Below are 24,547 nucleotides of genomic sequence, written 5' to 3'. Positions count from 1 at the left end.
ATCACTTGTGTGCTTTCCTCTCTTTGCAAGTGGAGGTGACCAATTATAATAAAGTTGACTGATTATTTTTGATTTTAATGGCAAAGACTGCACATATTTAGCTTATTAAGAAGAGTTCTGGAAGTGACAGTAATTAATTTAAGCTAACATAACATTTTGAAATATAAATATTAATTCTGCACTCTCATCAAATTCCATCAAATGTGTGCAAATGCAAATGTTTACATGTATAAGGCACTAGAAAAATTAGAGATCTGCAAGTTATCCAACTGTGTCATGCAGACTGCAGACAAGAGTATACAATAGAATATGCAGGCAGATTATTATGTCCGTACATGAATGCTAGGAGTATCAGAAACAACGGGGTAGAGTATGTTGCCTCCCTGGATTCGAGTATATTGACCTTATTAGGACGAGGATCAATGTCCTGCCCACTTGAGCCGGCACAGCTCGATGGAGTAGTAACGACTCAAACTGTAGGGCTGGCTGTAACTACAGTGAGGAATTGTCTCATATAGCCGAGCGTTGCTTCCGCAACCATGGGGTCCGCGTGCGAAGGCATGACGCAGTGGTCTCCATTCTGAACAACCGCTTTAAGAACAAAGGTTGGTTGACTGCAGTGGAACCACATTATAGGATCTCTGCAGGTTTGCATAAGCCAGACTTAGTGATTAAAAGAGATGGTGACATTTGGGTTATTGATGCCCAGGTGGTGGGAACAGGGTGCCCACTAGCCTATAGCCATAATAATAAAGTAAATTATTATAAAAATAACCAAGATCTAGTTAGTAAGATACGGGAGGAATATGGGGCAACCACAAGGTTTACCAGCACCATCATCTCTTTACATGGCGTATGGAGCACAGATAGTTATATGGACTTAAAAACAGCTTGGGTTTACGCAGAAGGATTAAAAGTTCTTTCCTTGAGGGCCCTACAGGGCACACTGGTGGCATGGTGTTGCCACCAGCGAATGACTACAATGGTAACTACAATAGGCATAGGAAAAAACACCACTTGTAAAGGCTTAGGCCTATATATCAAGTCTGGATGTGATGTAAGGGTAGTGCCCATAACCAGTACAAAGATTTAAAAAAAAAAAAACAACAAGGTTACCTTAAATTGGAGAAAATGGGTTTGGGTTATGCAATATTAGCACAGATAAGAAGATGGCTGACCGACAGATATCAAAAAGTGGTATACGAGGGATTTGAGTCTGCAAGGTTTAAGGTAACAAGTGGTGTACCACAAGGATCAGTGCTTGGTCTACTGTTATTAAATCTCTACATTAAAGACATTGGGAAGGATTTGACAAGCATCATACAGCTATTTGCTGATGATAAGCAGCATTTGCAGAATGATTTGAATAGACTAAAATTTTGGGCATGGGAAAATGGATGTCAATTCAATGTCAGTAAATGTGAAGTCATGCAATTCAGTGTGATTAGATATCAATGTCGTATTATATTGGTGAGATTATGCTTGAAGAAACTGATGAGGGGTAGAGATCTTGGAGTGTTAGTAGATAGGAAGTTCAAGTTCAGGGGTCCATGTAGAAAAAATTGGAAAAACAACTGAAAAGATAATTGCAATGCCGAAACGAATGTTCATGTAAAGATAAGGATGTAATTTTGCCTCTTTACAGGCCTTGATAAGACCTCACTTGGACTACTGTGTGCAGGTCTGGTCTCCTGGTTTCTGTTGCGATTCTGATATAGTGGATAGACTGCAAAGTAGGTGTTAAAATGATATCAGGATTGTGGAATACTGATTATGAAGATAGACTGAGAAAGTGTACACTTCCGTCACTAGCAAACAGAGAGAAAGAGGGGTAATATGATTGAGACAAACAAACTACTGAAAGAGCCATGGGATTTCAATTGATGGAGGGTGGGGAAAGGACAAGGGGGCATTCTTGGAAGGTGAGAATGAATGGCGCTAAGAATGGGGTGAGGGCTAGATTTTTCTCTCACAGGGTGGTGGTGCGTGATTGGAATGGATTGCCATTGGATGTTGTGAGTGCAAGCAGTGTGAATGAATTCAAGAATAAGTATGATAGCTGGTGCGTGTAGTATGTGGCCTCCCTTGATGAGTCCCTGACACCCTGCAGGTGTCTCTTAATAACAATAATAAAAAAATTTTTTTATTTCACTTAAATTATTTTTATTTATTTTTTGTTACCAGACTTCAGGCTAGTGTAAACGATTCATAAAGCAGTTAGATTTAGCTTACTGTTGTGCAGTGTCACGTAACTTGTGTCTTGTTCGTATATATGTTTTTCTAATGATAACCTTGACATAGAGATCGAATTGTCAAGAGTTATTTTCTTCGTTGTAGAGAAGGATAATTGTGTGGTGGAGTTCTTTTACCATTCATTTCTTATGGTAAGAAATGAAACACACCCTCTCAGAGAATGAAAGGAGAATAGGTGGTGAGAAGATTTTTTTTTTCTCTTTTATCCACACACACAATGAGGTACAAGAACCTATAGCATATCAGCATTGTGTGCAAGATGCAAAACAGATGGATTAAATGAAAAGAAACAGGTCTAATTATGTTTGCAGTTGTATTGAAAAAAAGGGTGTTGGGCAGCTGCTGCTTTTGTTTTAATAGGTCCAACAGTACGCATAGGAATGATGTTTTGCCAGTTCACTGAATCAGTGACCATGGAAGAACTTACAGAAGAGAGAGAGAAAGCTTAAATATTGGGTCTATGAGATGGAGGTCAAAGTGAGTGTGAGGGAAGGGTCATCTGCAAGCTGAATTGCTCTTCTCTGGACAGCACCAAGAATTTTTAAGATGGTTTTAGATGCACCACCCCCAAATATGTGAACAGTATTATAAGGAGGGACAGATCTGAGATTTATATAGGGTTAGTAGCTAGGTGGGTTTAAAATAGCTTCTTCAGCAGAAAAGAATGCCTAGTTTTTTTTAGAGGCAAAGGAAGCTACTGATGTGTCTGTTTATGCCAGAAGAGACTGGAGGTGAATGTCAGTCCAAGAAGAAAGATCTGATCCTGCCTGGTGATTTGCATATTATTATGATTATTATTATTGAGAGAGACATCCAGGGAGTCAGACTCATCGAGAGAGGCCACATACTACACACACACCAGCTATCATACTTATTCTTGAATTCATTCACACTGCTTGCACTCACAACATCCAATGGCAATCCATTCCAATCATGCAACACCCTCTGAGAGAAAAATCTAGCCCTCAACCCCCCCCCTCCTAAGCAGCATTAATTCTAGCTTCCAGGGATGCCCTCTTGTCCTTTCCCCATCCTCCATAAATTGAAATCCTGTATGACCCTTTCAGAAGTTTGTAAGTCTCAATCATATCACCCCTCTTTCTCCTGTTTGCTAGTGTCTGCAATCTACAAATTCTCAATCTGTCTTCATAATTAGTATTTCACAATTCTGATATCATTTTTAACACTCTCTTTTATACTCTCTCCAATATATCAGATCATAACAGAAACCAGGACACCAGACCTGTGCACAATAGTCCTAGTGAGGTCTTATCAAGGCCTTATAAAGAGGCAAAATAACATCCTTATCTTTATATGTGAATGTTCGTTTCAGCATTGCAATTATCTTTCGAGTTGTATTTGCAATTTTTACCACATGGCCCTAAACTTCAACTTCCTATCTATTAACACTCCAAGATCCCTAGCCTCATCAGTTTCTTCTAGCCTACGACATTGGATATCTAATCATGCTGAAGTGAATGACTTTGCATTTACTGATATTGAACTGACACCCATTTTCCCATGCCCACAATTCCAGCCCATTCAAATCATTCTGCGAAGACTGCATTCAGCAGCATTCCTGATTACCCTACCTATCTTTGCGTCATCAGCAATGACTGTATGTCACTTGTCAAATCCTTCCCAATATCATTAATGTACAGACTGAATAACAGTGGACCAAGCACTGATCCTTGTGGTTACACCACTTGTTACCTTAAACCTTGCAGACTCAAATCCCCCCCCGTATACCACTTATTGATATCTGTCGGTCAGTCATCCTCATATCCATGCTAATATTGAATAACCCAAACTCATTTTCTCAAATTTATGCAACAGTCTGCCATGCTGTATATTGTCAAAAGCCTTAGCAAAATCCAAAAGTATCATCGTGTATCCATTCCCTTTGTCTAGTTCAATGGTAACATTGTTATAGAATGTGATCAAGTTGCTAAAACATGACCTTCCTTTAGTAAACCCATGTTGTTCATTGCAAAGTAGATATTCACTGTTAACCCATTTCTTAATGCAGGCCGTAACCAATTTTTCCAAAATCTTCACCGCTACTCCTAAGATACTAACTGGTCGATAGTTGGATACATCGGTCTTTGAACCACCCTTGTGCAATGGAATTACCATACATTCCTTCCATTCCTATGGAATCTTCCCTGTTCTGAGACTCATATTAAACATCCTATCAAAGGAATGGCCAGTTCAGCTGAACACTCTTTTAGCACACGTGCTGATATTCCATCAGTCCCTATTGATGAATTCTTATTCAGTTTGTACAATAGCTCTATTATCTCGGCCTCACACACACCTGCGTTTCTTCATCTAATGAAGAGGTAACAGTGATTTCAATGTTGTGTTCACCAGGTTGATATCTTTTAACGAAATCGACACTCATTAACTGAACAACCTCTTCTGCATTTGTAACCCTCACGCCATCTGGATTTAGAAGAGTTATTCTTCCATATTCATTCTTTCTTTTACTTGCAGCATATCGATAGAATTCTTGTGGGTTATCTTCAGCATGCAGAGCCAATTTTTTTTCATAATTGCACTTTGCTTTCCGTACAATAGTTGTGACTATTCTAGCCTGCTGCTTATAACGTTCATAAGGACGTCACCCTTATGCAAACTGTATTCCTCCCACATAGTCCTTTTCTTATGAATCTCTTGCTTAATAAGATTACACATCCATTTGACTCCTACTCTATTTATTCTTTGAACTCTCGAAATACATTCTGATATCGCATCATTTAAGTATTGTTTAAATGCTTCCCATGCACTGTCAATATTCTTTCCACTCAGCAACCAATCCCATTCCACTGAACTCAGTATACTCCTCAGTTGGTCATAATTTCATGCTTTGTAGTTCAGCATGTAATCTTTTCTGAAATGGAACATTCATAAACTTAGTCACTTTCCAAGTGAGTACCACATGATCAATGTCACCAACTGGAGGCAGAATAATTACGTCTTTAACTGAAACGCCCTGACACTATAATCAAATCTAACACTCTTTGACTTCAATTTCCTTCTGTCACATGCTGATTGAGGAAGTTGTCCAGCAACATCCCAATAAATGCATTTTCATTCTTCTCATGAGATTCTACTGCTACCCAATCAATATTTGGATAATTAAAGTCTCCCATTATGATTACTCTTTTCGCACTCACCTTTTCTATTTGGTGATGCATTTCTTCATCACCAGCAACCGATACCAGGTCTGTAACAACACCCTACTATGTAATTTGTCTTGTTAGATTCCACCTCACACCAGATGGCTTCAAACTCACTGCCACATGAAATATTGTTAGTAGTAGTACTACATTCATAAGTCTCAACTCTAACTGGAGTTAAGTCATCCAATATCATTTGCTACAGTACTCCTTTGTAATGACATGGAAGAATTAGGACTAATTTTTGACAAAGTTAACAAGATCAGTAATAACAGAGGACTTCAACTCAATCCTAGCAAGACAAAGATCATGGTTCTCAAAGGATAAACAAACAGAGAAGCTCTTGAGAAACAAGTGTACCTTAATGGAGAAAGAATTGAGGAAGATAGCAAGTTTGAGTATCTGAGATCCATTATTAATGTGAAGCTGTTCAGAAGATGTCAGAAAAAGGTTAGGAATGGCTAAAACAACTGTCAGAGACCTGTCTAAAATCTGGATCTATCTCCATGGGAATGAAGTTAGGGATTTTGAATGCAGTTGTTTTTCCAACAGTGACTTATGGATGTGAGACTTGGAACCTAAAGTCAGATAAGAAACGAATATCTGCTTTTGAGATGTGATGCTACAGAAGACAGTTGACAATATCATATACTGAAAGGCATACAAATGAATGAGTGTTAGAAAAGATCAGTAGAACTTTAAGGCTCCTTAAGGATATTGAAAGAAGAAAATTAAAATATTTTGGACACACAGAGAGGATGGAAGGAGGACTTCTCAGAAGAGTAATAGAAGGTAAAGTTCCTGGAAAGAGAGGCAGCGGTAGACCATCAGTGAGATGGATGGATGGTGTGTGTGTGTGTGGAGTGACTGATCTTCAGAGTTGAGGCTGCCAGAAAAGCAAACAACAGGACTACATGGTGAGGCCTGGTGTGGAACATCACCGAGCATCGGAGTAACCATACGGCATCTGTAGATGCCCAGTGAACATAGTAGTAGTAGTAGTATCATTAGCAGCACGCCCCCTCCTCTCCACTCTATCCTTCCTAAAAATACTGTACCCATGACACTCAATACCAGTTAGTAGGTCTGCTTCTGATAGCCAGGTCTCGCTAATTCCTACAATCTGAGGTCGCAACATATTGACTAAGGCAACAAACTCTACCCCTTTGTTTCTGATACTCCTAGCATTTGTGTACAGACATAATAATCTACCTGCATGTTCTTCTGTATACTCTTGTTTGCAATCTGCCTGACACGGTTGGACATCTTGCAGATATCTATTCCTTTCTTTTAGTGTTACACGGTGATCAGCATTCATTTTAGAAATTATGGACTTTACAACCCTGTTATAAATAACTCTTTTAATATCCTGACATTTTGATCTTCATATTAAGATCATCATCTGGAGCATATACAGGACAAGCAAAGTTACATTACATACAGTAAGCTAGAGAAACAATGAATTTCAATCTCAATATGAAGATCGAAACGTCGGGATATTAAAAGAGTTATTTATAACACGGTTGTAAAGTCCATACTTTCTAAAATGAATGCAGTTCTCTATTCTTCTCTGATGCCTTGCACATGTAGACATCTTTGCACACATGATGGGTCTGAACCGAATGAACACAAACCCGAAATAGTTCTCGCCTTGTCAACATTTCCATGACAAAGCCCATTCCCGTCGTTAACACAGTTATATACCATTGTCACTCTTACACTGACATTCACACCATTCCTCCCTTTATAATTTAGTTTCCCTAACTCTCTGCGTTAGGTCTCATACCAGTTATTAGTTTTTCCAGGCTCCTGATACCAAACGCATTCAGGTGTAGGCTATCCCTCTTATACAAATCCAATCTTCCCTCAAACTCACTCCACATATCCAAAGACGGTAAAGGAAGGTGAGCTGAGATCCCTTTTAAAAGTGAGAGAAAAGGCAAGGCTAAATTTTGGTGGCAATGAAGGTGACCAGGTTAACCTTGCCCCACAGAAAAATGGTATGTAGATGGCATGCAGAAGTGGAAGAATAAAATATTAAATGAGCTATTGCTACAGACCACAAAATACAGATAGTGAGCAGGAAATGTTATGGAAATAATGATCTTATTTTGCACCTGATAGATGAATTTTCAAAAAATTTCAGTTCATGTAATAAGTGAACTGATTTCGGGATGTCATACTCACTCCCAGCTGGTGAGAATGACCAGTAGATCTGACTCAGAGGGCAGTAGTATTAAGGTGGGAGGAATTTGTGGAATCATAAGGTAGAGAACTATAAGAGACTCAGAAAGAAGCTTGGAGCAGTGTAATGGATGAAAAAAATCTGAGGAAGAGGGGTCAGCAGTGCAGAGGAGATGGTTAATAAAAAATTGTTAAGAGCAACAGCAGATTGTATACCTCAAGTGAAGAAGATAAAGAAAAAGATGTTATGGAAGCATATAATTTGACAGGCGAAGAACAAAGTGAGGAATATAGGGATGAAGCTAGGAGGTGACTAGTAAAGAGAGAAAAATTACAATATGATAGGAGACCAGCACTGCAATGCAAGGAAAATCTCAAGAAGTTCTTTCAATATGATCATTAATGATCACTTTATTAGGATGCCACCTCCTGCTAAAACAGGCTTTATTCCTAGAGGAATAAGGAGTGATAAAAGATTATAAGTGAATGAAGAGGATGTATTCCAAATACTGAGCACTCTAAATGTCAATAAGACAACAGCAATAGATGGGATTTTGCCATGTGTTTTAGAGGAATGTGCTAAGGTGCTAACTTTGCTATTACCTGGTTGTTTAATGTCGTAATGGGAATTCTTGAGAGTGGAAGGAGAGTAAGATAGTACTACTGCATAAAGATAGTAGAATGGAGATATTAAACTCTAGATCAAGTTGAATTTTTTCTGTGGTTGTTTAGATTTTGGAAAAACTGGTAAGAAGTCGTACAGAGAATTGGGAAATTGAGAGTGATCAAGTTGAATTTTTTCTGTGGTTGTTTAGATTTTGGAAAAATTGGTAAGAAGTCGTACAGAGAATTGAGAAATTGAGAGTGATCAAGTTGAATTTTTTCTGTGGTTGTTTAGATTTTGGAAAAATTGGTAAGAAGTCATACAGAGAATTGGGAAATTGAGAGTGATGTTATTTAGACCGGTCAACATGGAGGGAGGCACTCTTGCTTTAGCAAAAGAGCAGTGGATGAGAGCAAGGCATACAATATTTTTTTTTTTTTTAAATTTTACAAAGGCATCTGATTGGGTGCCATACGAAAAGTTGAGCAGCATAATTTAAGTTGTAACGGTATGGGTCTGAATATTAGGTTAATAGAATGGATTAATAATTATCTTTCTGATGGATATCAGAGTTGTATATGCAGAAGCAGTATTAGGAAGTAAGAAGGTTATAAGTGGAGTTCCATAGGATTCAGTACTAAGACCATTATTCAATCTTTATATCGAATATGTCACTGGATTACAAGGAGATATTCAGTTGTTTTCAGATAATGTGGAGCTAGGGAGGGTTATCAATAATGCTGATGTTTGTGGAATCTTCAAGAGGATCTGAATCAGCTGAACATGAGGTTTTGAAATTTGAGATAGAGAATGAGATATTTCATACTCAACTGGAGTTATAATGAAAGAAGTAGAGGAAGAAAGGGATCTTAGCATTATTGAAAATAAACATCTGAAGTTCAAAGGACATAGTTTCTGTAGCACAACTGGAAGAACAGGATATTGCACTCTTTGATTACAAAAGACTGGAGTTTCATTCTTGTTGTGACAAGAAGAATCTTTATATATGTTTTTTCAACTGAAGATGAGTTAGCTGATCTCATATGGAGGTGGCAGAGTTTTTTCCTCAGGAAAACTCAGGTTTTTCATCCCACATACAGGCAAATCAGCTATAAGAATACACATAATTTACAGGCAAAAATACTACTGTTGATGGTAGTGGGTGGTAGATGGCATTGTGTGTAGTTGGAATTTAAAGCAGTGGAGACGGTGAGATGTGTGTAGTGGCATAGAGACGGGTGTGCCCTCCTACAAGACCTTAGAGGTGTCACATAATAATAATATTGCAAAGGATATGGAAAAAAAAAAAAAAACAGATTGCTGCAATATTGAGGAGGATGTTGACCAGCAGAGGAAAGAGTAGCGGTTTCATTGTATAAAGCTTTGATCAGATCTCATGTGGGTTAGTGCTGTGCACAGATCTGGTCACTGGGTTCTGAAGTGGAAGAATAACCTTGGAGAAGGTATAGCAGTGGATAACATAAATGATATGAAGACTGTACAATGCTAGTTATGAGACTAGACTGAGGGCATGCAAACCTCTAGTTTGATGGATAGAAGTTTGGGGGGGGGGGGGGGGGTTGAGACAAGCTATTGAAAGGTATTTACTACATTGATAGATTTTTCATATTGTATGATGCAATAAGAGGAAAATACAAGCCAAAGGCCATCCATGGATGATGCAAAGGAGGAATACATGGCCTGGAAGAGTGGTGAGAATGCAAACAGCAGAGGAGTTCAAGGAGTGGTATGATAAACTGTCATCCAAGGTGGATCCTCAATGATGAATTAAGACTCCACTTAGTCTGGAATAATGATAATTATTGTTGGTTACCCAAGTCTTTTTTTAATATTGCATATATTTAATATTTAAACCAGAATGGCTTACAAAGATGAAACAGAATTATGTATAGCCAAAATATTAACAGAACATTATATATTCATTAAACCTGTGGAGGTCGTGGCTGATCTGACAGATACATGCAAATTGTTTAATATAAACGTTCTTACACATATTCAGTCTATAGCTTGGAGGTCATGTAGCTGTGCGTGCATGTTACAAGTGATATTCCACACTGTTTTTTGCTGTCAGTTTGGTTTATTACATGTTATGTAATGGTTTATGATATTTGACAGTAAACTGTATCTGAGAGATACCACGAACTCTGATGTCAGTATAGTATTGGTTTAGTTTTTTTTTTTTTGTTGTTTTAATTTATTTACTGTTGAAAATGGTTAGAAAAATGTATCAATTGGATAATCCACCAGATGTTGAAGAGAATCAGCGAATGTTACTCGAGTCTGATGATGAGAATGATAAGAGTCAATGCGACCGTGATATTTGATAGTAAATTGTGTCTGAGAGATACTGCAAACTCCGATGTCAGTATAGTATTGGTTTAGTTTTTTTTTTTTTTCTTTGTTCAATAATTTCTAGATTGTAATTGAAAATGAATAAACCATCATGTATGATATTTGCAGGTTTTTTTTTTTTTTTTAAAGTTTTATTGCATTTCAGTACATACAGTCATACCCCGACTTATGCGGTTTCTTATATGTACGTATTCCCGTCCTGCTTCACGCCTCACCACTAGTTGTATCTTTCAGGCGCCGGCTGCATTCGCCAGTGTCGCACATGCTGTGAACAAGCACTGATGTGTTTAGCGCAGTCTCCATTCATACACGATTTTTATAGTCTACAAACCTTGCGATTATTTAATGTTATGTTCTTGATAAAAATTTTATCACATAAAAAATAATAATGTCATCCAAAAGAATCAAGTCCGATTCTTCGACAGCTAGCAAGAAAAGAAAAACATTGACTTTGGAAACAAAACTCAACATTATTAAGGATTTTGAAGGTGGAATGAAAATTTGTGAGCCAGCAAAGAAGTTCGATCTACAGGAATCCACAGTAGGAACAATCATAAAAGAAAGGCTTACAGATTTTGGAGGACACAGATTCTAACAAGGAATGAATTGTAGCCACGAGGCAAGGAATAAAAAAATCATTAGCTTGCTATGAAGAAATTTTGCATGACAAGAAAAAGACATTATGCCATCAGACGAATCTATTAGATTTTATGAAACCATCGGCATTGAAATTTCTTTTTTTTTATGTACAAAAAACTACAATTTTGATTATATTTCTTAAAAAATATAGGTGTTTTTGTATTTGTAAACCTTTGGTCCCAATTGTATGTTTATATACATAAATTACATGCAAAATTATACCCCGAGTTACGCGAATTCGACTTACGCACTTTTTGTTGGTCCCACCTACTGCGTAACTTCGGGGTTTTACTGTACTAGTAATGAATGTATCTCTCAAATACACCCAATCTATGCTGCATATTTTTCTACCGCAACCTCTGCAGGGTTAAAATAACGAGTTGGAGTTTAGCCAAACATCAGTTTGTTGTCAAAATGTTGCCGTCTTAAAAATAAGCAATGTTTTGAAATGCTAGTTAATATTTAGATAGTATTCTAAATGACATCATTAGAGCACGACACAAACTGTTGGATAACCATACAAAATGAATTTGGATGCTTGTGTACTATGTTTAATTTTGAGATGCCAATTATTATGTCTCAAAAATATAAATAATAAAATTATAATTTGTCATTTGCCAAAGAAAATATTTCAAAATTCAAGCAACATAATATTTATAGAAGTGCATAGGCATAAACCAAGTAGAATATGATAATTCACATTGATTTTATATATATTCATTCACCACTGGGAAATCTTAAACACAGGTCCACTAAGTAAACTTTGTTTTTATTTATTCCTTAGATTCATTTTATAGATGATATTGATTACTGACTTTAAAATACAAATATTTTTCAATCATGCACATAAAATGCTATTCCCCAGATTGATAAATTCATATTTACATCAGCAACCAAATACCTGTGATTACAGAAAATAATGGGTATATAAATATGCATAAAGAAGATAACTGATTTTTTGGCTCAGAGGAAAATATAAATCTTCTCATAGTCAATTCACAAACACATCAATAAAATCAACTTGATTTGGTTGGTAAATCATCAACAACTTCAAATTATAGCAAAATAACAAGTGTTTTTAACTATTAAATATTATAATCACAGATTTGGCATAGTATTAACAGAAAGCCAACTGTCAAATTAACAGAGAACATGCAACAAGATGGCCATTAGATGTAAATTCCAACACCAACACCTGTTGTTGTTGTATTTACAACATCAAAACAATATATCATTAAAAGAGTTTAACAAGTTTATATTTCAGTGGATTTCAGATGCATCTACATAACTACTTATTATTACGTGACATCTCCAGGGAGTCCAAAGATTCATCAAGGGAGGGGGATCTAGTATACAACTCTGTCCCCACCACTGACTCAATCCACTAACTACAACGAATCGCAACTACACCAACACCATCTACTGCCCACCACCACCTTCACAGACAATCACAAACATCCAAGCCCACGATAGGATTCAAACCCGCAGCCTTTTGGCTAGAAAGCAGACACACTAACCACTCGGCCAACCAGGCCAGCAATACAATACATAATTGACAATACAGGAAATAATTCAATCTGTAACAGATAAGACCTATAGTCCTAAGTAGAATGCAGTTATATAGCAGTGTTATATAACTTATCCAGTTATATAACAGTGCTATATAACTGGCAGGTTGTAGTTGATCTTAAGGCAACTGTCATTCTTGGCAAGTATTTTTATTAAAAACAGTCTCTACAACTTGTAAGAACTTCTATATAGTACACTGGCTTTCTACCATATAATCTGGTGCAAATGAGTATCCAAAGCATGGTTCATTAGTTCTGATGTGACATAACGATGATAAATGTCAATCACTTACTTTATGACTATCAGCTACTGGACTCCATCCGGATGTCCCTAATACAACGTCAACACTTCTGGAGATGAGTCACCAGTGTCAAAACAGAGACTTATCCAAAAGTTTTACTCGGAATTATACAATTTTGCCAAAATAAGATAGACTTCCAGTCATTGTAATGTAACATATTGTAAATTACTGATATTGTGTGAAGAATACGTACATATAGATGTAAAAACATAAATATGAATACTGATACATAAATCTACTCTATACTATAAAATCATAAGCTGAAATTGGAAATGGATGTGACATTGGCTGGAAACGGATAAAGGCTGTAACATTTTTATGCAACGTTTTATTGTGTAACCTTTTTTGGGCGCCAGAGCCCCCTTTTGAAGACTCGACACTCAGGATAGCCCCTGAGTGTCGAGTCTTCAAAATTCAAGGAGAACCGGCCTACCAGTTCGGAACAGGGGGGATCATAGGCATCAGGGGGCAGAGCTCCCTAGTATAAATATAAATGTTAATCAGTACTTGGAAGCTACATATAATATATGCATCGTATGCAATGGAGCATGTAGGAAATAAATTACCTGCTGGTAGGGTTACTATTGGGAGGAAAACACAAAACACAGAGGTGCACTGCCTCTGAGAGAGAAGTAGGAAGCGCTGCATTGCCTAGAATGTTCAGATACCTCTCTGAGTTCAAGGTTTGTGGCACCACAAACAGATGTCACACCACCACCTCTGAATTTCATAGTTGGGATTATGAACTCTGGTAAGAGATGTTCAACAGTCATTTCACCACAAACACACCTGCCCATCTGCTCAGTAGAGAATATAGTATGATTCATCACTCCATAACACAGCATTCCAAGCTTCAACATCCTATTGTACATGCCCTTTGCACCACTGAAGATGATGCTGCATGTTAGTTTGGTAATATGGGGCTTACATATTGAAGTCTTACCACGGAAACGCATGTTGTGAGCCTTGGTTCTGAATGTGCTTTGTGTTGTTCCAGTAAATGCCCAGAACTCTGCATAGTGGGGCAGACATCCCTTGACCTCAGCTGCCACTTCAGTTCATCCCACAGATACTCAGTAGAGTCCAGATCAGGGCTCTGTGAGGACCAGTCAAGTGTGATGACATTCACATCCACAAACTATGCAGGTACAGGAGCAGCTTTATGACATGGTGCACCATCTTGCCCAAAGAGACAATGCTCAGTTCCATAAAAATGCCACAAAGTAGGGAGCATTACTCTGTCTAGAATGGTCAGTCTTGGAGCTCTGTTTGAGGAGCAATGAACACTGAAACACAAACAGAGGTCCAAGGCCAAACCAGGACCATACAATCACACTGCCACCTCTGAATTTCATAGTTGGGGCTACGCAATCTGGTAAGAGACGTTCACCGGGCTTCTGCCACACACACACACACACACACACACACGCGCGCGCGCACGCGCCCTCCATCTGCTCAGTAGAGGGTGTAGTGTGATTTGCTGCTCTGGCTCTCCAAGCTTCCCTGTCCCGCTGTACATGCACGTTGCAACACTGAAGATGATGCTGCATGTTGGTTCAGGCAGGGCTTGCATACTGTTGTCCTACCATTGAACCCAAGTTGCGAGTCTCAGTTCTGAATGTTTTTGTGCATATTCATGTTCCAGTTGATGCTCAGAAATCCACATTCAATGTGTCAGTTTTTACATATTATCCTTCACAGCACCCTACATAGATCAGGGCTGTGTGAGGACCAGTCAAGTGTGATGACATTCACATCCACAAACTATGCAGTTACAGCAGCAGCTTTATGACATGGTGCACCATCTTGCCGAAAGAGACAGTGATCAGTTCCATAGCTTGCACACTGTTGTCCTACCATTGAAACCAAGTTGTGAGTCTCAGTTCTGAATGTTTTTGTGCATATTCGTGTTCCAGTTGATGCTCAGAAATCCCCATTTAATGTGTCAGTTTTTACATATTATCCTTCACAGCACCCTATGGCAAAGTTTGGTGAGTGTGGCGGGTCGTCCACTGCAAGTAGCACTTGCAGATGACTCCCCGTGCTTCCATCTTAGTAGTATCACTGATTGTTGACCTGGGATGGCCAAATTTGTCAACAATTTACTGAATAGATAGGCCTGCAACATAGCATCCTATACAGTCAGTACAACATAGACAGTTGCACTGACTTGGGAGCATCATATTCCTCCAATTTATACTGGCTACAAACACGACTTATTACATGGCATGATGCACCTTGCCCACGAGAGATGTCTGTTGACTTCTTTCCAAGCTGTTTGTGTGTGGGGGGGAGGACATTTTGATGAATAAAAACATATTTCAAATATCATTAGGTTTAATTGTTCTTATTTCTCACATAATTGTAAAATACATAAAAAAATTCTGACTTTACACAGAAATGGGTTAAAAACTTTGATGCAGATAAGAGCAAAGTAGATCAACTGTTTTAATTCTCATTTGGGGTGTTCTACCATTCCATCAAATTAGGCAAAACACATTCAAAAAATGACAGAAAAAAGTTAAGCACTTTTCAGAGCATATCACCATTCATTAAAAGATAAATTATGAAATGAGTGGTCTTTGGTCAGAGTAAAGCATTTCAGAGTAGATGACTTACAAAAGTAATGAATGCTAGACAGAACATTTATATTTCAGTCAAGCAAAAACTTTTGTTATTGCTGAGGTAGGTATAAACATGTCACTATGCTACTTTTGAAGGGAACAACTTTACACCACCATGATTATATACCATTTATCAAATATTATTGGTATTACTTTCAGACATTCATGTGGAGTCCGAAGACTCATTGTGGGAGGTTGAACACTCATAGACCATTATAACTATCAAAATGAAATAAAAATCAAGATTTTATCCTAAAATGAAAATAGAACTGTATCATTGAACATGAAAAGTCTAAACAAAATTAACATTAGTCACTGTTGCTGAATAGTACAAGTAATATATTATAATTTAGCTGAAACGTCTTCTAATACTGGATTAGAAATTAAAATCAAATTATGCTAACTGAAATAAAAAAAGTAATCATTTCAACTCTCTCAACAGCCACAAACACCAAACAAACAAAAACCAAAGCAATGTACAAAAGATTTCACCACTGCACTTGTTGGCTAATCACAAACCAAGACAGCACTGAAAATTTTAAATATGGTTCTAAAAGGTTAACTGGAGTTTGGATATTACTTGAATCATCACTGTATGATAGTCTCTGGTCATTATATATATTCTTCTGGGTTAGCTGGAATTACATTCAGAGCAGCTAAAGCTATGAGGCTAGTGTATTATTTTTATTAATCTGAATACTGGATTCAGATTAATAAAAATGTGTGTATGTGCATACATTCTCCTTTCAAGTGGCTTACCTATTTTGTAAGATGAAAAATTCTGCCACTCAGTATGAGACTAGATAATTCACTTTTAACTGAAAAGACATCATCAGGTCCAGATGCATACTTGAGATGATTTATCTAGGAGGAACAGATCACCTAAGCACCATCACCCTTGATCTTTCAAGTTTGTTTGGACTGTTTTTTTTGTTTCTGGTTCCTTTTCTGTCGAGAACAAGGAAAGATAACTAAGGTTAATGGCAGAGGTAGAGGTTGGTCTTACTGTCCACTAATCTCACATTAGTAACCCTCTGCACTATGACAACTCAAGTCTTTCCAACCAAAGAGCAAATTTTGTGATGCCCTCATGACTGCATTATGCAAGTACCATGGATTCATCTGCAGCAAAACCTAACAGCAAACTCTAGTTTGCTGTTAGGTTCAGCAAACCGTAGTTGAGTTCTCAAGGCCGGTTTGCCTGCTTTGCAGGATGAAAAACCCCAGGATAAACTCTAGTGCCCATGCCCAAGACCAGCTAACTTGGCTATAACTGAGGAAAATCCTTTAGCTCCTCGCGTCACCGACGGGAATTGAACCTAGCGCAGACGTGAGAAATAAAACGGGGACATAAAAAATAAATAAAAAATCTCATACACAGTGAACATGAACAACAGTACAAAACAATGGGAAAGCCACAGAACAGATTATTCAGGAGATCTTGATGTCAGACCAGTGGTGGCCCATGAAGCTTTAAGTGGGGGTGCTGCCTATATAAAATAATTTTTTTAAAAATCTTTTTTCCCTAATCAGTAACCAATTTATTAATAAATAAATCTACAGATTAATTTATTAACGAATTGGTTACTAATTAGGAAAAAAAGAATGATTTTTTTAAAATTTTGTATAGGCAGCACCTCCACTTAAAACTTCACTGGCCGCCACTGTGTCAGACCCAATCGAATGACTTGGGTTTAAGATTAGCAGACATTTTATGATATTTTCGATGATGCTAAAAACAAGGTGGGTAGTACAAGTATGAGTGTGAAGTCACATGCTTAAATGGGAAGTTGTATATTGTCAGACGTCAATTATTATGGAAAGGACTGAGAAAAAAGGAACAGAATTATGATTAAATACAGATGCTTCCACTTTATTGAAATAAGATAATCAGATTAGTTTTAAAACACATTCTTAAAACTAGGGAGATACCACTGGCCAAAAGGTTGTGTCCATATTTGTCAAATTTTTCTACTCTCTCATCAATGAACAGTGTTACAAAGCATATGGTAAAGTAGGGTGTCACAGATAAGTCTGCCAACTTCCAAAACCATGATTCCAGGAGAATGTTTTTTTTTTCATTTTTTTGTTTGTTTTTTCATAAAAATTAAAAATGTTTTACAAAAATTATTTTACTTTATTTGAATTACAGCACACAGTAATAGTAGCAATATAATAAAGATAAATTATATGATACAAAAAAAATCTTAACAGCATTAAATGTATTAATATCTTAACTATTCTTAAATTTGTATGTTGTCAGACCTCTCAATTATTATGGAGTTTAATCTATCATGGTTATTAAAAGACCACATGATTAATGTGCAGGCCTACATAGCACAAGCAAAAATAAATGTGTTTTCCCACTATGATGTGCACTTATGAAAGACTGGTAACCTATAGTATTTGACATCACAGATATGTACTTGTAATAACCAGAAATCCTGCACTGAAGATTAAATATTTTACTTTTCTAACCACTTCAGACCTTTAATATGAAGGGTGATGGTGGTGGTCTCACCTAAGATGACGAATTCATCTTATTGCACATGCTCTTCATCAGTTTGTCTTTATGGTGGGATGAAGCCTACCTTTTTTTTTTTTTTTTGGCATGACACCAGCTAACTTGAAAATCCTTTAAGCCTTTCCAACTGAAGGGCAAATGACATACTTTCAAATCTATTACAGAATGCTATTTTCTTTATAACATTTTCATTACTAATGCCTAATTTACCTTACATTCTCTTACCAATGACTTAAAATAGTTATTACTATTAATAATCTTTTTTCTTACCATGACATAACTACTGTGTTTAACTGAAAAAGGACTATGTTGTAATGCATGAATGTTCACAAATCAATAATCAGTTCAGGAAAGGTGGACTCTTAAACATGATATTCAGAATGATATTAATATTTTAATGCAACAAATGGATTAGATTTCAAAAATTTACCTTAGTCATAATGACTAAGAAAAAAATTATTTAATCATCGTTTGAGATTATACCTTAAGCTGATGATTAAATAAACATCAGTTCTATTATAAAAGCATATAATGAACAACATTTATTAAACATTGAAAAATATAAATATACAGCTCACTTACCTGCCCATTTTCAATGCAGCATTCTGATTCTCGTTCTGACTCATTTGGTTTATTATTCTGTGAATGGTCTATTAAACTAATAAATCCAGAAGCATCACCAGCACCATCCAAATTTGGTCTAACACTATTTAAAGTTCCTGATATGACTAATGATGAATAGTTATAGAAGCTATCTCTCGGCACACTTTGGGTGGAAGATTGAACATGATTACTGGGTGAGCAATCTTGTGTAGAGCTGAAGCTATAGTTCTGTGTAAACAAATTAAAAAAAATAAAAGTTACCAAAAAGGGGGAATTATGAAAAAGCATATTAAGTTCCTGATCTCCAAATAAATGCCAATGAAACATTAATACACTAATAAAAGACAATTTACAAAATATGGAGTTCATACTTTAAGTAGTGCACTGTCAAGTAAGTATCTGAAAAAGGATGCATTCTCCATGTGCTAATTTTTCAAAACTCTTAGCAGCTGCAGGAGTAAACTTAGTTTGTCTTATTCATACAGAAAATAATGGATAATTTATCTGCTTTTTTGTATCAAGTTTTAATCAATAAATTACATTTCTCTCTAGGTGGCTCCAACCTGCAAAAGCACGCCACCTAAATACATAAACATAGGACATTAGTACCACTGGTGAGCTAACAGACTGGGTTTTTTTAATTTACTTTTCACATAATTCGGAAACCCTAATTAATGGAAAAAAGCCTAAAGTGGATTTTTCAAGCACTTCATGCTTCCAAGTAAGAGTACAGGGATACTAAAAATAAGAGATGAAAACTGCCTCCTACCTAAAAACAATTATAAACAAACATTTCATTCCACATCAAGATTAAGTTGATATTTCAAGATTAAAACTTTCTAATCAAAACTAAACTGATAGCAAAACACATAATATATTAATTTTACATATAGCATGAATTTATAAAATAATTATGGATTATTATTACACAGGTATCTCCATGGAGTCAAAAGACTCATCCCAAAAGATACACACTAACCATTATTCAGACAATACCTATTGTAGTAATCCTAATTCACAACTGGGCACTCACAACTACCTTAGAAAGATATTACATTTCGTCACCACTTTCCATGAAAAGAAAGCCATCTACACCCCATTACACAACTTCCGGGGATTTCCTCTCTGAAATCCCCTGATACTATAATTATAGTACCATGATATATCCTACATGTCAGAGGATGTCTTATCAAATTCCTGACATATATCCTCGAAGGGTTTACAGGATATTATGTGCTGCATGAGGAACTTAAATCAATACTAACTTCCTATCAACAATTTTCCTCCAAATCAATCTGTTATCAGTCAAGACTCCAACATTTGCAGATCTTATATTTCTAAGTCACTTTTTACTGAATCAATCCACCTATATCTTGGTGTTCCTCTGGGAAGACCAAGATATATGTGGTTTGATACTTCATATTAAAAGCAAGGATATTAGGAAAGAACTAGACATTGGTATAACATCTAGGAATGTGTTAGCAGAGCTAATCTCAGGTGGTATGGTAACTTAAATAGAATGGGAGAGAAGAGATTAGCAAACCAAGTAGTGTATCCACCATTCTACTTAAGTGACCATACCACCTGAGATTAGCTCTCATAACACATTCCTTGATGTTAACAATGTCAAGTTCTTTCCTAATATCCTCATCCTCAATTTTAATATGATACTGCCACTGATGCCATCTGTTCATGGCCCTAATATTTCTCAGGATTGTCATATCTGCAGTCTCTAGTCTTTGGTCAAGTGCTTTATTTCTAACCCAGCTCTCAGATCCATAAATTAAAATTGGTTTGATCACTGTCTTACATACAGCTAATTTAGTGTTTTTGACTAATTTTCTCTCTTATTCCAAATAAATTTATTCAATTGACTTCCTACCATACTAGTATTGTTGATTCTAATGTCTATTTAATTCACCATCTTCACTAAAAGTTGTGCCTAATTGGCTGCAATGTTTTACTTGTTTTATAGGTTCTCCATTCACGATGCAGTTGATGTTTTCAATATTTCGGCCTATCTTCATTATCTGTTTTGTTATTACTGATTTTCATACCAAATTTATTACAACAGTTATTCAATTTATTCAGGGAATCTTGCAGACTTGTACTGGATTTATTTAAAAGTATAACATCATCTGCATAAAGTAAAGAGCTGAGATTAAAATCTCCAATTTTGATAACTGGTTTAATACCGCATTCCTTCATGTGATCCATATATATAATGAATAACAGAGGGGATAATGTACGAAGAATCTGATGAAGCTAGGGATCTTGCAGTGTTAGTAGATACGAAGTTGAAGTTCAGGGGTCCATGTAGAAAAAATTGGAAATACAACTCAAAAGATAATTGCAATGCTGAAACGAATGTTCATGCAGATATAAGGATGTAATTTTGCCTCTTTACAAGACCTTGATAAGACCTCACTTGTACTATTGTGCATAGGTCTGGTCACCTGGTTTTGTGATTCTGATATAGTGGATAGACTGCAAAGGTGAGTGTTAAAATGATATCAGGATTGTGGAATACTGATTATGAAGACAGACTGAGAAATTGTACACTACAGTCACTAGCAAACAGGAGAAAGAGGGATAATATGATTGAGATTTACAAACTACTGAAATGGTCATACAGGATTTCAGTTAATGGAATTTTTCAAATTTATGGAGGGTGGGGAAAGGAACAAGAAGGCATCCTTGGAAGCTGAGAATGAATGAATGCTGATAAGAAGGGAGTGAGGACTGATAGGTGGCATGTGACTGGAATGGATTGCCAATGGATGTCATGATTACAAAAGGTGTGAAGAAATTCAAGAATAAGTATGATAGACGTGTGTGTAGTTTGTAGTCTCCCTCGATGAGTCGCTGATTCCCTGGAGGTGTCTCTTAATAATAATTCCTGTTAGGGCACTCTTTCCTTCATTTTTGAGCTCTTTCAATAGCATCCAGAATATTTTGCCACCTTCCTGATATTTATCTTTTATATTCTTGCCAAATTCTTCCCACGACTTTTGTTTAGTTAGTTTTACACAGTGTTCAGTTTTCTTGTATTTGTCTCTACATTCTCTAAGAGCACAAGCTGACTTACTTGCCAGGGACTTTCGATATGCTTTCTTCTTTTCCTTCACTGCCTCTTTAAATTCCTGTGTCTACCATGGAGTTCTGGTTTTTCTATCCTTGCAAACAACCTTTTCACATGCCTTTCTAGGTGAATCAATCAATATTTTCTTGAAGTTTTGCCAACGAATCTCCAAGGTTCAGTGGCAAGCCTTGGAAAAATGGTTGTCGGTTTAATGTCAGTAAAGCCGTTGACTTTTATTATGTGAATGACTTTACATTTCTCCAAATTTTCTCAAACACTTTTTTCTTGAATAATGTTTGTGTATTTTAATCTACAGTTCACATCTGAGAGCTGCTCAACTTTAATTCACTTTAAAACTTTCTTACATGTTCTTCTTTTCAATATGAAATTCAATTTTATCATGCTCAAGACTAAATGGTGATCACTTCCAATTTTAAATCCTCTGTAGACTCTGGTGTAATGCACCAGGGAGAAGACATCAATGTCAACAATAACAGTCAATGAGACCTTTCTTATTCCTTGCCTCTCTCCATGTGAATTTGTGCACATTTTTATGTTGGAACATTGTGTTAGTAATAACCAGTCCATGTCCTGAGCAGAAATCCAACAGGTATTTGCCATTATTATTACCTTTGCTCTTTTCTCCAAAATTTCCAAAAATATTTTTGTATGCCTGACAATCATTTCCTACTCTGCTATTTAGATACCCAACAAGGACCAACTTTTCCTTTTTCACTGTGTCAGTTGCTTTCTCTAAAGCCTCAAAAAAATTCCTCCAATTCTACCTTAGTAGAACCTTCTGTGGGACCATACGGACAAATAATTCTCATTGTCCAGTTCCCCATTCTCATATTTGCCCAAATCACTCTACTTAAGACTGCCTGCCATTCAAGAATATTAGCCTCATATTTAATGTTGAATACTATGGCTACTCCATTTCCTTGATTGTCATTGCCTGAATATAACATTTGGTATTTATTGCTCAGAGAGATCTTACCAGTTTGTCTTTTTTGTTTCAGTCACACCTATCATGTCGATCTGGTACATATCTAATTCCTCAGCTAGCTCCATTTCTTTGCCATTCAAGCTTCTTATGTTGATAATACTGATCTTGAACTCTGGTGATGTTGAGTTGGGGTGTGTTTTAAGATTTGTTCCAGTAGCTGACTTTTCGCTGTTTGCCCTAGTTCCCTGGCGAAAACAACGGGGGCCTTGTTTAACCAGGTGACGTCCCAGCCGGCATGAAATTCTGCCATGTTGTACCACCACTTTTATATTTTGTTTTAAGCCAATAAGAATACAATTTGGTCCGCTACATCCCAAATTGACAGCCAATCCTCATTCGTTCAGTATTCAGGTAGATATTTAACAGGATGCGCCATAAGAAGGTGTGAATTGGACATGAGGTCAGAAGCCCTGGTCGGTTCTCAGCATTCCTTGAAAGGCTACGTGGAGGTCTCCTCTCAGTTATACAGCTTTGACCCTTAAGCACCCCTCATCATATGCCTGTCTACAGTAGCGGCTCGTGGCTTGAAATCATGCAACTTTCGAAATATACATACACACTGTAAGTACAATGTATATGTGTTTGGATAAAATATCAAAATTATGGTAAAAATTTTAAAAAAAAATTGAACATGAAAAAATATTGTTTATTATTGATAAAATTATACAGTTTGGTACAATTCAAAATTACTTAAAAATAAAATATATTCTTGTTTTGTTTCATGAAAAAATAATGTTTATTATCGATAAAATTATACAGTTTAGTCTAATTCAAAATTACTTAAAAATAAAATCCATTATCATAACCCTAATAATGTTCTAAAATAAAAACTATAACAAATGTTATGTCTATAATTGTAATGTCCAAATATTTAAAGAGACGGAGTAAACACGATAAGTACTATGCACACTCTACTACTGGCACAAACTGCATATAAACAACAGTGGAACTGCATGACGGACAGTGCCATATTACGCTAATAGCTCGCATCTCACAATGACATGCATATGCTTGCGCGCATAGCAATATGGCACTGTGGTAAACACAGTACTGCTAGTATCCTTCGCCCTCCTAGGTGCTACAAGATGGATTTTTATTATTTTTTATACAAAATAAAAGAATTGTATAGGATTGTTGATAAAATTAAATATTATAAGCAAATATAAATAAATTAATAGATTTATGTATCAAGAAAAATTGGGGTGCAGCAGTTCTGCAGTGCCTATTCGCGAGCAGCCCCTGCCTGTCTATATAAAACATCAGTAATGCCCTAAAATTTGAGTAAAAAGCCAATGACATTAAAAAAAAAGGGGCACTCCTAAACAAAAATAGGCTAAATAGTCATAAAAATAATATTTACTTAGAGGAGTAAAATGGGAATTTTTCTAGAAATAATGCCTACCATATAGAACTGCTTATATTTATGTTTGTGACACTAAAAAAAGTTCAGTGGTGTTCTTTTTTTCCCTTTTTCTTAAAAAAAAAATTCTAAATATTACTACTACTTATAATTCTGCTGGTTGATATTTCTGAAATAATCAATGTCTCAGAAATACTTGATAATAATCCTCTCAGTTGGAGGAAAAGGCTAAATCTTAGATTA

At 36.4% G+C, this 24,547-nt stretch overlaps 1 protein-coding gene across 1 annotated transcript in view; it reads right to left on the bottom strand.

The window, feature by feature from the left end:
• LOC150098775 (uncharacterized) overlaps nt 1-24,547 on the bottom strand; it is a 188,166-nt gene that overhangs the window by 138,925 nt on the left and 24,694 nt on the right. Inside the window, exon 2 of the mRNA XM_090405749.1 lies at nt 18,836-19,084. Coding sequence (XP_090261875.1) covers nt 18,836-19,084 — 249 coding nt within the window. The remainder of the gene's footprint in view (nt 1-18,835; nt 19,085-24,547) is intronic.

This window comes from Typopeltis vanoorti, chromosome 15, assembly GCF_054136105.1.
Source record: "Typopeltis vanoorti isolate ZY-2024b chromosome 15, IOZ_Tvanoo_1.0, whole genome shotgun sequence".
NCBI classification, from domain to species: domain Eukaryota; kingdom Metazoa; phylum Arthropoda; class Arachnida; order Uropygi; family Thelyphonidae; genus Typopeltis; species Typopeltis vanoorti.
The sequence above is the reverse complement of the archived record's forward strand: the minus strand, read 5'-3'. Positions and strand labels throughout refer to the sequence as shown.